General features: G+C 52.9%; 1 protein-coding gene across 1 annotated transcript in view; it reads left to right on the top strand.

Annotated features, from left to right (window-relative positions):
* Nucleotides 1-4,361: 4,361 nt before the first annotated feature.
* WTIP (WT1 interacting protein) overlaps nt 4,362-16,422 on the top strand; it is an 82,716-nt gene continuing 70,655 nt past the window's right edge. Inside the window, exon 1 of the mRNA XM_054269527.1 lies at nt 4,362-5,864. Coding sequence (XP_054125502.1) covers nt 4,412-5,864 — 1,453 coding nt within the window. The 5' untranslated portion in view covers nt 4,362-4,411. The remainder of the gene's footprint in view (nt 5,865-16,422) is intronic.

Here is a 16,422-nt window from a genome sequence, read left to right as displayed (position 1 = left end):
GGTAGCATCCAGTTCAGTAGGCAAATCTGCAGAGCAGCTTCAGATTGCTCAGTTGATGAAGTGAGACAAAGAACTCCCTCCTGCATTGTGTCAGGTCTGATATAACACACACACACCACACCACAAGTCGGGGGATTTTTGCCATTGTCTTCACCCGAGCTGAAGTTTCCTCGGGGAGTTCTCACACTGACAGCTTCCCTGCCTTGCTGGCAATGAACTGTTTGCAGCTTGGGGAGCAAAGGCCCAGCAGTGGCTCTCCCTGCCCCTGGCCGTGGTGGTGCTCCCCTGCAGACCCTGGCAATCACAAGGACCAGGAGAGCTCTGCCTGGGAGCCCTGGCCAGCTGATATTCACAGATCAATAACTCCACCTGGCTGTTTTGCTCCCTTTTGAAGTCTTAGACAATGGAGTTTATTTAACAGAAGCAGCTGGCTTTCCTTAATGTCTGATTTATGGAGATAACTTAAAATCAGGCATAAGGATAACCACACCAAACCATGACATGAAGTTTAGCCTTAATAACACTCCCACAGCTCTTGTGCTCTTAGTTGCAGAAGTGTCAGTCTTTTTGCAGTATATACATGTTATTGCTGGTTGCTATAATTGAGCACGTATTTTGAAAATTAGGTAGGGAGAAAACCACATCAGGATTGTCAAGCTGTAACTACCCAGTATTTTGGATTTTCATGTATCTAACAGTGAAGAGAATGATGGAGCTGCTCAGTACAGCAACAGCAGCTGTAACTCCAGTCTTTTTTTGCACAGGCTGGTACAGATGGTCCTCTGTGAGCAATGCAGCAGTGCTCTGTGTGCTGTGTACCACTGCAGGCACGTTTACTCCACCTGTATGGCCCACACCTGGGGCTGTGCTGCACATAAATGTGAGTTTCCTCCTGTGTGTGACACAAGAACAGCTCCCTGGTGAAGAGGGGCCAGGAGCATTGCCCCTGCAGCAGGTACAAGATGGGAACACAGGACCAGGATGTTACTCACCAAGCATAAACTTTCTAACAGCAAAAGTGAGTGATTTTTACCATTTGATCCACACTGCTTACTAAAAAGGGCTGTTTCCTTAGACTCCCCAGTGTGTTTTTCCATGAGTTCATGCCCAACAAATTCCATGCTTTCATGACTCAAGTACCAATAGAGTTAGTGCAGAAACCTGCTGGCAGCAAAAGCAGCACAGAAGCTGAGCGGCCTCAAAAGGCAGAGCAAGGGCAGATTTGTGGCTCAGAAGGACAGAGCTACAGAAGGACACTGCTGCTGGAAGTGTGAGCTGCAGCTTCAGCTCTGCAGCTCCTGCTGTAAGGATACCTGCCCCAAATGCTTCCTCACATGAGCACATGGGCAGGGCTTCCCAGCATGTCCTTCCCATTCTGTCAGATTAGTAATAAAGCTAGCAAATGTTGTAAGATTAAATAAAAAACCAACCAGACAAACAAATGGAGAACAAAACAACAAAAAACAAACAAAAACCCCAAATAAGAAAGATGCCCTGAAAACAGAGTACATTTTTTTGACATGTGATCTGATAGGCCAACCTCCCAAGCTGTGTATGAGCCTCTCCCAGTTTCTCAGGAAGACAACCTTACAAAAAAGGACACTAAGTGGTGCTAAGTCAGTAACAGGAGGGAACAGCCTCACACAGGCCCCAGGAACGACTGAAGGAGCTCTGCAGCAGTACTGGAGGGCAGCAGGTCACGAGGTGCCCACTGCCACAAACAAACTTCATCCCAGGTGGGGCAGGTGAAGCCTCAAGGTAAAGGTGGTCTCCATGTGCTCAGTGGGAGGGAGCTCTCTTTGTTTGTGGAAGGGATGTGTCCGTGTGGAAGGGATGTGTCCATGTGGAAGGGATGTGTCCGTGTGGAAGGGATGTGTCCGTGTGGAAGGGATGTTTCCGTGTGGGAGGGATGTGTCCATGTGGAAGGGATGTGTCCGTGTGGAAGGGATGTTTCCGTGTGGGAGGGACATGTCCGTATGGAAGGGACGTATCTGTGTGGAAGGGATGTGTCCGTGTGGAAGGGATGTGTCTGTGTGGAAGGGATGTTTCCGTGTGGAAGGGATGTGTCCGTGTGGGAGGGATGTTTCCGTGTGGGAGGGATGTGTCTCTGTGGAAGGGACGTGTCCGTGTGGAAGGGACGTGTCCATGTGGAAGGGACGTGTCTGTGTGGAAGGGATGTGTCCATGTGGAAGGGACGTGTCCATGTGGAAGGGATGTATCTGTGTGGAAGGGATGTGTCTGTGTGGAAGGGACGTGTCCGTGTGGAAGGGATGTGTCCGTGTGCCACAGCTGACAGCTCTGTGCTGACCACTTCACCGGGGTCTGTGGCTTGAATGCTCCAGGGACTGGAGCTGCCTCTGTGATTCCCTCACAGCCGGCGCACATTCCCCAGCAGTGTTTGCTGCTCATCCCGGGAGCAGGAGCAGCGGGGGACTGCACAGGACACCCTGCTGCACAGGTGCCTCCACCATCACACACCTGCGGGCTGCGGCTGAAATGTAACTTGTTCCACAAGTACCACACGTGGTAACAGCTTGTTTAGGAGATGGGCAAAAAGTGCAATGAAAGACGTGAACACAGAAAAGAGCACTTGATTCCCAGGAGTGGTGGTGTTTGCTTGTGTACGTCCACATGGACGTGGACTGCCTCTGTCACGCCTAACAGGTCTGTTTTTCAGGTCTTGCCCTGCACATTTACATGGTTTGTTGTATTTTTTTTTCTGCCGCCCCTGCACACACAAGAAAACAGATTGCCAGTGAATTGCCCTCCACTGCTGGGGACCTTTTTGAGTACACAGTTACTTTTAACGTTTAATTAGGTCTGATAACAGAATAAAATGTTCTTGGCACAGCAGAGTGCCTATAGCTCAAACCTGAGCTATATTTCTCTCCTCTCAGGGTGGTCAGCACCCAGCAGTGTAAGGACACCCGTCAGATACCTGTTGTTAGGGCTTTGTCAGCATTTCTGCCATCAACACAAATGATTGCCAGGGAGCTGCAGCTCAGTTGCAAAAAAACAAAAAACCAAACCAAACAAACAAACAAACCCCCCAAAAACCCCACAAAACTGTAGGCTACTGTTTAGCACCGAGGGTCTCGTTCGCTTGCCGTTTTGAGGGGTTGTTTTCTGACATCCCTCCCCGTGAGCACACAGATGTAAATCGCAAGCGGCGCCGGGGTGTTCGTCACCCATCAATAGATGAAGCTCTTGCAGTCACACGCACAGTAGCTGCTTTTTTACACTCCCGTCAGCTCACAGATTGCTTTAGGCCACAATATGTTTATCATATGTCTTAACGCTGCCTTTTTTTTTTTTTTAAGACTTAATAAATAACTGGCAACAACCCTCAGCTGCCGTGCTACAAACACAAGTCCTTTCAGCGGAGGCACCTGGCCGGCGCCGGGGACTCCGCACAGGTGCGGGGCTGCTCCCGCCCTCGGCCCCCGCAGGATGCCGGTGTTGGTGAGGGCAGCCCCGGCCGCAGGTGGGGCACAGCCGCCCCTTCCCCACGCGGGATGAGGCCGCGGCTCCTGCCGGGAAGTTCCAGCGAGGGACGGCGGAGCCCCCCCGTACCGGGATCCCGAGCGCTCCGAGCCCCGGCGGGGACCCCTGGCTCGGTGACAGCCCCGCGGCACCGCCCGCCGCCAGCCCCGGGCCGGGCGCGGCCGGCCCAGCCGAGGAGGGAGCTGCCGACCCCGCCGCCGAGCAGCGCCGCGGCCGCCCTCTCCCTGACTGACTCGGGGAAAATCATTGTTTGGCTCCGGCATTAGCTACATTCCAGCGGGACGCAGCGCCCAGTCTCCTTCCTCGCATTCCTGCCCCACACAAAGGAGTCCCTGCCTCGCCGCGCCCCGCGCCGCGCTCGCCGCTCCGCAGAGCCCCTCCGGGCCGGCCGCCGCCTTCACCCCGCCCGGGGGAGCGGGCGGGCCGCGGCCCCAACGCGGGGCGGCCGCCGGGGGCGGCGGGGGCAGGGACCCGCCGAGCGCAAATTCCTCCGCGCAGCGCGCCATTGACTGGACCGAGCAACTTATTTAAGGCTGGAAAGTGACACAGGGGCGCCTCGTCTGCGCCGGCCGCGCTCCGCCGGGCAGCCCGGCCGCACCGAGCCCAGCGCCGCGGCGGGGATGCCGCCCGGGTGACCGCCCCGAGCCTGAGCCCGGCCGCCGCCTCGCCGCTCTCCGGACGAGGAGCCGCGTCCGCCGCTGCCCCGCCAGGACCGCGGGAAGGGGCTTTCTTTTGGGGTGCTTTTTGTGTTGCTGGATTTGGGGATTTTCTTCTTTTTGGTTTTTGGCTTTTTTTTTTCTTTTTGGCTTTTTTTTTTTTTTAACTCTTCTTTCCCCGCTCCGGGCTGCGCTTTACGCGGAGAGTTCACCGCCCTTCTCCGCCCCGCGCCGCCGGGCTCCGGCAGAGCATGGAGAAGTACGAGGAGGACATGGCACTGAAGGCCACCAAGTTCATGGAGGACCTGTCCCTGTACGAGCCCTGCCCGGAGGGTCCGTACGGCCGGGGCGGCCGCCGGGACTTGGTGCTGCACCCCGACCTGGAGGAGACCAAGCGGGTCATCGCCGCCCACATGACGGCGGAGCAGCGGGGCCGGAAGATGAACGGCACCGCCGCGCCGCCGCCGCCCGCCGAAGGCTTCCCCGCCGCCGCCCCCTGCGGCAAAGCCGCCCCGCTCCGCGCCAACGGCCGCGCCGCCGCCGAGCCGCCGCCGGGAGCGGGCCCGCCGTGCTGCGAGGAGGGGCTGTGCACCCGCTCCGAGGTGGCGCTGCCCTGCTACAGCGGCTTCGCCGACAAGGGCAAGCGCTACTCGGCCGAGGGCTACCGCTACGCCGCGGGCAGCGCTTACGAGGGCGGCTACGTGGCCAAGGGCGGCGGGCGGGCGCCCGGCGGTCCGGACGGCAAGTTCGGCGCCGCCAGCCCGCGGGCCAGCCTGGCCGCCGCCGCCTCGCCGGGCCCCGCCGCCGAGCACGGCAAGTTCTCCAGCCCGCGCTCCAGCCTGGGCGGCGCGGTCGCGCTGCCCTACGAGAAGTTCTCCAGCCCCCGCTCCAGCCTGGTGGTGCCCGGGCAGGACAAGTACGGCAGCCCCCGCGCCAGCCTGGTGCAGTACGACGGAGCCGCCCTCAGCCCCCGCTCCAGCTACGCCAGCACGGCCAGCGACACCAGCAAACACTCCAGCCCCCGCGCCAGCCTCACCGGCTACGACGGCGGCGGCAGCAAGCCCAGCAGCAACCGCACCAGCGGCATCAGCATGGGCTACGACCAGCGCCACGCCAGCCCCCGCTCCAGCACCGCCAGCCAGTACTCCTGCACCGCCAGCCCCCGCTCCAGCTACTCGGACTCCAGGTACGGCCCGCCGGGCAGCGCCGAGCCCGAGGGGGCGGGCGGCACCGGGCTCGCCCTGGCCAGTCCCCGCTCCAGCCTGTGCGGCCCCGAGGGCCGCGGCTCGGCCGGCCCCGCCGTGGTCAGCCCCCGCTCCAGCATCTCCAGCCAGAGCTCGCGGAGCTCCCGCGGCTCCATGAGCGCCTACCCCGAGCTGCAGCTGCCGTCGCCCCGCTCGTCCCTGCTGGGGCCCGGCCTGCCCGAGGACGGCGCCGTGCCCGAGCTGGGGGACGTGTACCACCGCATCCATGCCCAGTCCCCGCCGCGGCACGACCCGCAGCACCCGGCCGGCGCCCCCGAGCCGCCGCCCCCCTACGCCTACAGCCCCACCAAAGGCTCCGCTTCGGCTCCCAAATTCAAGCTCCCCTACCAGGTGACGCCGTGCCGGGAGAGCGGCCCCAGCCAGGCGGAGAGGCGGCTGGAGGCGCTGACGCTGGAGCTGGAGAAGGAGCTGGAGATGCACATGAAGAAGGAGTACTTCGGTGAGTGGGGCGGGGGGAGCGGGCGGCTGGAGGGCGGCGGTGCGCGGGGCCTGCCGAGCCGGGAGAAGGCGGGAGTGCCGTGCCCGGGGCTGCTCTGGACCAGGTGCCTGCTGGAGTCTCACATGGCCACAGACACTGTCTGCTGTCCGAAGCGCTTGCACCGTAGTTCACTCCCGGTATGTGAACTCTATCCCGTCTGTTCCTAACGCGCTGTGCCGGGATGTGTGCTGCTTCCCTTTCCACGTGCGGCTGGGAGATGAGTGCCTGAAGTGTGGGAGAGCTGCTTGTGCACCGGGGCTTGCCGTGACTCTCGTTTGTCTCCGTTCCTCACGGGCTGCTGAAGCTTCTCTGCTAGCCTCCAGCATCCCAGAGGATGTGGTGTTTGCGATCCTCAGTCTGTGGTAACTTTTGTAGATGATGAGTATGGCTGGTGGAGCAGTTCTCAGTGCCTGGTTCAATGAAATCTGTGTTAGTTCAGAGCACCTGTGGGAGCCCAGCATTGTTCCTGCCCCGCGAGGCCTCGCAGGGTCTGCTCAGCACACAGGGACATCCCTGGGACCGCAGGGGAGTTTGGAGCAGAGGAGCCCTCGGCCCTTGCTGAGGTTAAGTCGGCCTGTTGGTCACCTGAATTTTTGTTGCTTTTTTTATGAAAGAAAAGTAACTTGAATTGTGCATGTTCTTGAAATGTGGATGAGCGCACGTGTTTTATAGCCACAGTAGTTAGGAGTAGGCTCCTCTGCCTTTACTTTGTACTGGATGGCAAAGGCTAAAAACTCCTGTGAGAAGCTGATCTCGGGGTGTGCAAATGCTGCCCTGGCTCACAGAGCTGATCCCGGGGTGTGCAGATGCTGCCCGGGCTCACAGAGCTGATCCCGGGTGTGCAGATGCTGCCCTGGCTCACAGAGCTGATCCCGGGCGTGCAATCCTGCCCTGGCTCAGGTGAGCGCAGCTCCGGGACCGGGCAGCCTCGGCAGCAGCTCGATCGTTCCCTGCTTCAGCGTGGAGATCTCGGAGCTCCTGCAGGGCAGGGAGGAGAGGCCTGGGAAGGTGAGGATGAGCCAGCCCCATCCGAGGCCTTTGAGGGAATGGTGATCTCCGTGCTTTGTGTGCGTTCCCAGTGAGGACGGAGCCGTGTGTCACCGGTCCCTGGCTCGGTCGGTGCTTTTGGCACAGCACCGGGTGCTCTGCAGGGAAGGAAGGAGCTCCAGGGCTGCCTTCATTGTCTGGGAGAGAGACCAGCGCCGGCCGGTGCAGGTAGCTAAGTGAGCAGCAGCCTCTCTAGCAGGGAAACCTCTCTGCAAACTGCAGCGCCAGAGTTTCTCCAGGCTTTTGTGCCCAGACAAAGGAGGCTGAATGCAGCGCTTACTGCCTTCCCTCATCCGTCCTGGGCTGATAAGGAAGCTGATGGATCACCGAGGGATGTTTGCAGTGCTGGCACCTGGCTCGGTGCTGGGGGCAGCTGTGGCTCCCTTCGGAGGGGGCAGGAGCGGCGTGGGGTTTGTAACACACGAACAGCGGCAGGAAATGTTACCCTCAACATGCCCGGGGTCAGGAACAAAATGTAAGAGTAAGAACAAGTTACCTGTGCTGAGCCTCTGGGACGGGTTTCCAGTGGCCTGGGAAAGCTGAGGGTGCCATCAGGAGCTCCAGGAGCAAACATGGGGAGTCTGTGTTGGGGATAATTTTTGTGTTTCTCAGAATTGGCTGTTGCAGATGCTCCCGGCCTCGGGGGGATGCTCCCAGTGCAGGATGAGCAGTGCCTGGGCCTGGGCAGCCTCTCTGCTGCTCTGGAGGCTCCTGCTGTGGCAGCACTGAGGAGCCCTGCTGTGACTTCCAGCCTGGAAGCAGATGAAACCCAGAAATCTGGGCTGCTTTGGAAGAGAAAGTTGATTTCTGTGAGCTGCTGAAGTTTGGATAAATCCTGGTGGATTTGAGCCCATCTTTTTGGTTCAGATGATCCATGTGGGTGAATGCTGGGTTTTGACTGAGCCAGTGCATGAGAGGCTGACAGGGCTGACCACAGCCCTGGGTGAGAGTGAGGACAGAACAGGGAGAAGTCTGGTTTTAGTTTGACTTTGAGGGTGTCTTAATAAAAGGAAGCAAGGAAAATGCCTTGATTTCACTGCAGTTTGTCCATGCTGCAGCTGTGAGGTGTCTGCATGGCACTGGTGAGTGGCACTCCAGAGGCACTGGTGGGTGTTCTTTGGTGCCTGTGGAGAGCAGAAGTGTTGAGCCAATGGTCCAACAAGGTAGAGGGGACAGAGATGCTTTACTGCTTCTTAATTAGAGTAGCTCAATTGTCTTATGAGTAAGTGCTGATATGAGAACAGCAGGTATTTACTGTGCTCTGTGTCCTGTCATCATGATGTTGTTGTCTGCCCCCACACCCCCAGTAAAATTAAAAATGGAGCAGTGTGCTATTTTGGAACTGAGGTGAGGGGACTGGCCAGCTCTGCTTGGAGCAGGAACAGCCCTACCCTACCCTGCCTCCATGCTGGCTGTGGGTCACTTTGTGTGAGTGTGGTGCTGGCGGGCCCTGGCTGCTTTCCCACCCCTCCATCTCTGCTTCAGGAGGGAGCTGTAGCCTGGGACAGGTAAACATGAGATGGGGGAGAAGTGCAGGGTCTGATCTGCAGAGAGGTTCTGGGGGAGCCAAGCCAAGCAGGGTGCAGCCCTCAGGCCTCCTGTGCTGCTCTGCAGGCTGGCAGTGCTGTGCTGGGAGCTTTGTTTTTCTGCTCCAGGTTCTCCACCCTCCCCTTCCCTCTGCCAGGCTGCAGTGCATCTGGAGGAGAAGGAAGATGCCCCCTCCTACCCTTGGTTTAATCTGAGTAGAGATGCCAGTGCTGCCAAAAGCAGGGCTCTGCATCTGCCCAGTTGCACAGGTGAGGCACAGCACCATTCCAGCTCCATGTGCTCCCACCAACACCTTGCAGCCACCTGCACTCACTGATCTGACAGAAACCAAGCCTGCAGAGGGGGAGGGAGAAGAGGGAAGGTTGTTTGGGGCTGGATTGGTGAGTTGCTCCAGCTCATCCTTGTCAAAGAGATGGCTGGGGCTGACCAAGGGTGCAGACAGACCCTTCCTTTGGCAGCAGCTGAAGTGGGTGAAGCTGTGAGACTTTGTTCCCTTGTAGCTCCTTCCTCAACTCTCTGAGACCCCCTGTATGGCAGTTTGGGAAATGTGCTTGCTTTAGTGGCAGATGCTGGGAAGTAAGGTAATAACAAAGTACTTTCACTCATTTTCATAACTCTTTTGAGCTGATCATTGACATGAGGTGAGGTAAAAGTTGTTTCAGGCATGTTTTTTAAATGGAATGTTCATCCTGAGGTATCAGCAGGACTTTGGTGGGTGTTGGAAAGTCATGAGCTCAAGCACTGTCTTAAAATCTGTTTTCTTTGCAGAATACTTGTCTGATGTCTAGGTGCTGGAAAAAAGTGTGAGGTAAAAGTTGTATTTTGGCACATCCATCCAAGTCATGCATCCTTGTGGGACTGACTGTAAACCTGTTGCTTGTCACCTGCCAGGCATGGAAAGGTGCATGCTGAGCACTTGGGCTGTTTGGCTGCTATTTCTGCAGCAGATCTCTGTGCTGGAGTGGGGTCAGCAGTGCAGGGGGGCTGCAGGGGTGCAGTCAGACTCTGCTGCAGGGCTGCAGTCACTGCTGGCAGCCCCTGCTGTGCTGCAGCCATCCCCAAGCAGGGCTCTGTTCACTTTGGCCATGGGGATGGAATCCAGCCCCAGAAGCAGGGGTGTCTCAGGGGGGACACAAAGCCTGGATTAATTCTGTTAATAATGCACTCCTCAGCTTGGCACAGCCCTGCTGAGTGGCCTTGAGTTTTGGGAGCTCTCTCTTCCCAGAAAGCCATCCAGCAGAACCAGCACATGTTTGCTGGAACAGCACCAAGAAGCAGTGCTGATAACATGGTGCTGAAAAGCCTCTGGCTTGGCAGGGGAGGGAAGGGAAGACTGGGTGAAGGGAGGAAATAAATCTCTAGGCCTATCCAGGCCCTCTCTGCCCTTTTTGTGCATAGTCATCCATGTAAATCTGGATTTGAGCCCTGCAATATGCTCATGAATTCAGAGTTGTATGTTTGTGCTTGTTCTGTGTGTGGAGGTTGATATGATGGAAGGGTGTTTATGCAAGTGAGATCAAGATTAAGACAGGTAACAGTGGTAAGTCTCTAAAAGCTGTATTGCACAGAGAGGAAATTTGAAAATTTGAATGAAATTTAGATGAGCTTGCAGTTGGTGAGCAGAACACTTGAGAGATTTGCTGTGGAGTTCTTTCCAGTCTTAGGAATTCCTGAAGGTTTCTCTGTGAAATATCTGTTCTTTCCTGTTTCCATCAAGTAAAGGTGTAATGATTGATACATCATGCCAATTGGGGGGATAAGCAGATGTTTATTATCTGGTAATTACTTTCTATTTCTCTTTTGCTGGGCTTAGAAATTCACCCAGTGTTGGTAAGCAGTTGATGTCCTCCAGCATTTGCAGTTGGGGCTACCTGGGGAAAAAATTGCCTTTGATAGGCAAACACTTAAACAGAAATGAACTCCCATGGTGGGTCCCTGCAGTGCTCAAACAGGCTGTGTACCTCAGAGTTCTGCTTTTTTATAATCTCCCCATTACAGCTGGAGAATGCATTGCTGAAGCTGATTTGAGAGTGGTCAGGCTTTTCTGGCCAAAGGGCAGGAAAGGCTCCAGGGAGGTTTGTGCTCAGGGGGAAGGGGCAGAGGAGCTGCCCTGGAGCTGCTGGGGTCCCTGTGGGGTGGCAGCATCCTCGTGAGCCTCTCCCTGAATGAGGCAAGGAAATCATGGTCAGAGTGATAAAATGTGTAGCTGGAACATCATCCAAAGGCAGGAAGGAGTTGGAAGGTGGGGGGACAGAAGGAATTACATGGAAAATGCATGGGATAACACAAGTGTACAGAGCTGGGAAAAGGAAATTTGGTCTGTGGCATTGAATGTGCTGTGAGGGATGCTCCTGAGATGGCTTCTTGCAGTCCCTGCTAGCCATGCACATCCTTGTGACTCTCCTTGAAGTTGGGAATTGATATAATAGCAGGGAAGAGCTGTGGAGTGTATGTGTGGTTTTGTTTTCTTAGGTACTAGATAACGTACATGTACAATTAACATGAAATGGGAATTGAGCATGTACAATTGAAGTGAAATGAAATGAACATGTACCATTAACATCAAATGGGAATTTGGATGGCTGTAACTTGGATGGCAGCCTGTGTTATGAATGGGGACAAACATTTTCTTATCTTCAGTTGCAGGACATTTGGCTGTGGATGGGACATTGTTTCATAGCAAATGGTCTTTCTGTTTCTTTTTGTTTCTCATGCTTTTACTCTGATAAAAGTAGCGTTAAAGTAGTGTTAAAAGCACTGTGTGTAAGAGGGCAAGGAGAAAACCCTTCTTCCAAAGAACTGGCACGTGTTTGAGTGGGGTGAGGTTCCAGGACAGAGGTTTGTGCCTGCAGGACAAGGGCTGGTGCAGGTGTGAGCATTGCTGTGCTGTGCTGGTTTGTCCCTGAAGTTGTCTAGTTTTTACATCTAAAATGTATGAATGGTACAAGTCTGTGTGCTACTACTAGTGGCTTCATGGCAGCAGGTCTAGGATGAAATCCTTGATATCCACAGCTAATGAATTAGGATGTAAATGGCTCTTGGCTGGGTGGATATTGGTGCTTAGAAAACACTCTCAAAGGAAGAGAATTTGTCTAAAGTGATTATTTTTTAACAATGATAAAATGATTACTAATAAAATGCCCCAAACTTGGCAAATTAATTTTCAGGTATGTAATATGGTTGTTCAGCAATGGGAAGAAAATAAACTGACAGTGATAAGCCAGGTAGTTTTACTAAGATCAGAACATTTATGCAGGTATTTAATAAACTCTACACTTGGCCTTCTACCTACTTCATGTGCCCCAAATATCCCAGGACAGCTTCACAGCACTTTGGCAGAGTCTGGCTGATTGTTAGTATAGTTGTTTAATAGTTACTATGATTGTTCAATAATTTCCTGTTCTGTGGCTGAAGAAACTGGGTGTGTTAGAGTGTGATGTGGTGGTTGATCTTTGTGCCCACCCTGGACAAAGTGCCTGCTCTGGCACAGGGATGGGAATGTGTGAAATAGAGCAAAGCTGCAGCAGCCAGAGGATGGATGCAGGAATGAGCATGGTGTCTGTAAGCTTTGTTAGGAGCTTGGGAGGGCTCCCTTTGGAGGGCTGTGTTCAGGTCCTGGCAGGACAATCCTACCTGGGGCTGTGCTGTGGCATTGTGACAGCTCCTGGGGCTCCAGCAGGATTCCTGCTGGCTTGTTAACTTGAGCTCTGAACAAAATCAGCAAATGTGCCAATGATCAACCAATAAATGTGCTGCTTGGCTGGACTTTTATGCGATTTTCAATGTGCCTGAGTGGGTGCTTTCTCTGGAAATGGGTTTTCTGCCTTTTTTTTTTTTCCACTGGAGCAGATAGCTCCGTTCTGTGGTATGTGTTATCTCTCCTTGTTAACCTCACTGGGTTGTTCTGACTCCCTGTCAGCATAGCCCTGCTTGTTACTGTGCTGAGACTGAGCACACAAAGCAGCCAAGCCAGTCATGTATCTCTTCCAGCTGGAGTATTTCACATTGTCTGAAACTTCATTCCTTGTTTCTTGGAGCAGTTTTTACTAAATCTCCGAAGTCACATTTATGGTTCCAGCAAACTTTTAAGAAAAGGCCTGTGACTGATGAAGGGACAAACACTCAGTGATGCTCAGCTGAGATGTCCTGTACACACAACATGGAGGGGCTTGCACAGGGACTCAGCTGGGGGTGAGGATTTATTATATATATAGGATGATATATGTGTTATTTATTTTATATATATATATAGGATGATATATGTTATTATATATATAGGATGATATATGTGTTATTTATTATATATAAGGTTATATATGTGTGTAATTATTATATATATGTGTTATTTACTATAAATATAAGGTTATATATAAGGTTATTTATTTTATATATAATATATATAATGATATATATAAAATTATATATAAATATATAAACATATATAAATATATATATGTAAATATATATATATATATTTTAATATATCTATATTGGGTGACACTTATTTCCAAATCTGCAGTGTTTGAGAGTGAAGGCAGGGTGCAGTGTCAATATCAGAGCTTGTCATGAAGTAGGGAGTGCATCAAATGGACAACCAGGAGGCATTTAATAGGTTACAAAAGGTCATGTCTCATGTGTAATATTGCTCTTTTAAGAATTTGGCTGAACAAAGCTTGTTTCAGTTCAAAATGTATTTATAGTTTTTTTGGAAAAGTAGATGGCTGCTGTGGAAGACCTGCTAGGGACTTTCGTTGTTTCCCAGCCATCCAAACATTTATTTAATTGGTGAACTGTTTCACTGCTGACACCTCAGAACTCCTGGAAAGAGAAAACAAGACGTTTTCTTCCTTTAATGTGGTCACTTGAAAAAATGAGAACATTTCAAAGTTAAAATAAAGAGGAACAAAAAGCCATTCCTAAATGCAGTTTGACAATTGTGCATGTTTGGATGCTCCAGCTGGCTTGGATCATATTTCCTGTGGTCTGAGGAGAGCCTGTGGCCTCTCCCAGGCATGGGAAATACCCTTTTGTTCTGGTGGTCACGGCACAAACCTTTCCCTGTGCTGCAGCTCATCCCCAGGGTGCAGGGCTGGGCTGGGGGGTCCTGCTGCAGTTCTGAGTCTCCCTCTGTGCTGGCCCTGCCCCAGGGGACACCAGGCAGGGCCACTCCTGGGTCAGGTGCTGCTGAGGGACACTCAGGGATGTCCCAAATCTCAGTGCCACTGATCTGAAGCTCCCTTCTGTGTGTCTCTGCAGCATGTGTGGGTTGGGAACCTTCGGAATGAAGGGGTTTCTGACCAGGTGGGAGAGGTGTGATAGTGACTGTGATAAACCAATAAACTGAGCCAGCCCAGGGCTCTGCTGCTGTGGCTGCTCTGCTCTCCTGCCCTTGTGGATGTGACATTGCCTTCAGTAGTGTTGGAGCAGGATCTTGGTTTTCTGTGTTTTGCTGGTGTGAAATTGCTGCTAAATCCATTTGTTTGGGTCAAATGTGGAATGACTGGACAATAATCACTGATGGAGTAGTTTGAGCAAGGGGATAGTGAATAAACTTTGTCACTTACCCCTGGTTTCCCTTGCTCGCAGAAGTGTGTTGATCTGGCTCGTGCTGCTGCTGCTGCCTTGCCTGTTTCTGTCACCACCCTGAAATGCAGCAGGGTCAGACCCTGTCTGTGGATGCTCTCACCTGTCCCTTCCCTTCTCCCCATAACTCTGCTGGTTCAAAGGGAATGTTGATTTTGGGCTTTGCTTCAAGAAAAAGAGAAGAAGCAAAAGATGCTGGAGTGCAATCTCACTAAGGCAAGACAACTGCATAGCAGGTAGTGGAGAGATCTGTAATTGGTAAAATCTTGGGCTCTCTGTGTTCCTCTATGTTGTGGCAGTGCTGTTAACCTTGAGCATCCTCAGGTGCAGGTGGGGCAAACTGGCAATTCCTCAGGGAGCAAGGCAGAGGTTTTGATCAATGACAATAACTCTTGCAGCTCTGGTTTTTTGTTTTGTTTTGGTTTTGCCAGGCAGTTATGTGAAAATTTTCTGCAGTTGGTGGGCCGCCCATTTTTAATCAAAGCCATATTTCCCAAATCTAAACACTCAATAGGAAACAGACCTGCACACCAATCAAGTGTGTTAGAGCCCATATTTGGAGCTGGTTTCAGAAATAAGCATGTAATTTTTTTGAAGTGTATGTCAGTAGCTGGTTGTCTTGCAAAGTCTCTTGGCCTGCTGTACCTGTGCCTGGCTGGAGCAGGGCTGGGCCTTGGCAGTGCAGCCCTGCAAAGCTGCAGTGGTGCAGAGCCAGTGATGCTGGAAACCCCCCATGACCTGGGTGCAGACCTGGAGGGCTCAGCTCAGGGTGGGGAAAACCCTCAAGACATCTCAAAATAAAATTCATGCAAGGTATTTGGATTTCCTGCAGTTTTATTTGGAGGATGGAGCACATCTGATAAACCCAGTGCTGCCTCATGAGTGACAGTCCTGTTGAAGTCATGGGTGGCATGATGGGCTTGTTTCTGACAGCTGGAACTCATCAGGAGCTGCTTTCATTACACACAGAGATCAGGCAATGAGGAAATTCACACCAGTGCTTTCCCCTGGCCATGTTTGCCTACCTGGCCCCTGCTCCTCCCAGCCATGGAGAGTCCCAGGTGTCCCTGCTTTGTGCTCTGTAGAAGCTGGGTGCTGTTTGCCTGGGAACCTGGTGCTGCAGCAGGTGAATGCTTGTGGCACAGTTTGCAGGAGATTGGTGACTGTGAGCAGGTGGAGCAGTGGTGTGGGACAAGGCAGAGATGCTCTGTGTCTTGTTCAGCTTGTACCAAGTCACTCCTGGACACAGAGCTCCCAGATTGCTCTGCTTTCAGGGTGGGGTGGAGGATGAGTGGATGGGATGGAGGCTGTGTCCAGATGTGAGCTGTGCATCCTCTGCTTTTCCTCTTGTCATCTGCCTGGAGCAGGGGTCCTTGAAGGAACCCAGAGCTGGGGAGGATGTACAGCTCAGCTCCAGGCACAGACAGGGCTGATGCACATGAACTGCACTTGTTCCTGTTCTAGGGATCCCCCTGGCTGTTCTAGGGATCCCCCTGGTGCAGCCTGTGCTCAGTGAGGTCCTGGGGCTCTGAGAGCTTTGCCATTTTGTTCCTTTGATTGCCTTTTTCTTTTTTTGCAGCAAAATAATAGGTCCAGCCTATTCTTATTTAATGTCTTTATTAATGAAATGTTGGCAGTCACCAGGTGCTAGACTCAGATGCAGTTTCACAAACAAGTAGAAAAAAGCTTGTTTTGCTTTGCTGGAAAGAGAATCTCCCAGTCTTGCCATGTGTTGGTTTTGAGGGAGACCCTCCTGTGTGAGGGTGGTGGCAGTGACAGTGTTGGCTGTTCATGGAGAGTGGGGCAGCAGCACCTGCAGCTGGTCCCTGCCCAGTTCAGAGAGAGGGAAGGACTCAAATCCACAGCATTTTGTTTTATATATGCTACTATATTCTAAAACCTTAAACTCTGAGTTTTCTACCATGTGATGTTACACACTTCTATTTAAACTACACACCCATAATCTTAGTTCTGTTATTCCATTTTGGAAGCCTTCTCCACGGCCTCAGGTCGATGCAGTGTTCTCCTGGGGGTCAGTGCCTGGCAGCACAGAAAGTCTGACATTCTCAGTAGCCAGGGTTCCAGCAGCTCTGGGCTGGGGCTTTGAGCCCAGCATGGATGAGGTTTGCCCCTTGCAGGAGTTTCTGGCAGAGTGCAGATGTGGCAATTCCCTCACCAAATCCCGCATTGCCTGAGAGCAGAGGGGCAGTTCCACATGGGGTGGAATGACTGGAGTGCCAGACCACACGTTTTAAAAAAGCAAACCCAAGAAACCTCCCTGACCTATTGAGAAAATGTATAAAGAGAAGGGATGGCTTGGGTTAGGCTGGAACAGCCTTGC

Source organism: Melozone crissalis, unplaced genomic scaffold (assembly GCF_028551555.1).
Source record: "Melozone crissalis strain CALT ecotype California unplaced genomic scaffold, PUWL_Pcris_2 ptg000007l_1, whole genome shotgun sequence".
Lineage (NCBI taxonomy): Eukaryota > Metazoa > Chordata > Aves > Passeriformes > Passerellidae > Melozone > Melozone crissalis.
The sequence above is the reverse complement of the archived record's forward strand: the minus strand, read 5'-3'. Positions and strand labels throughout refer to the sequence as shown.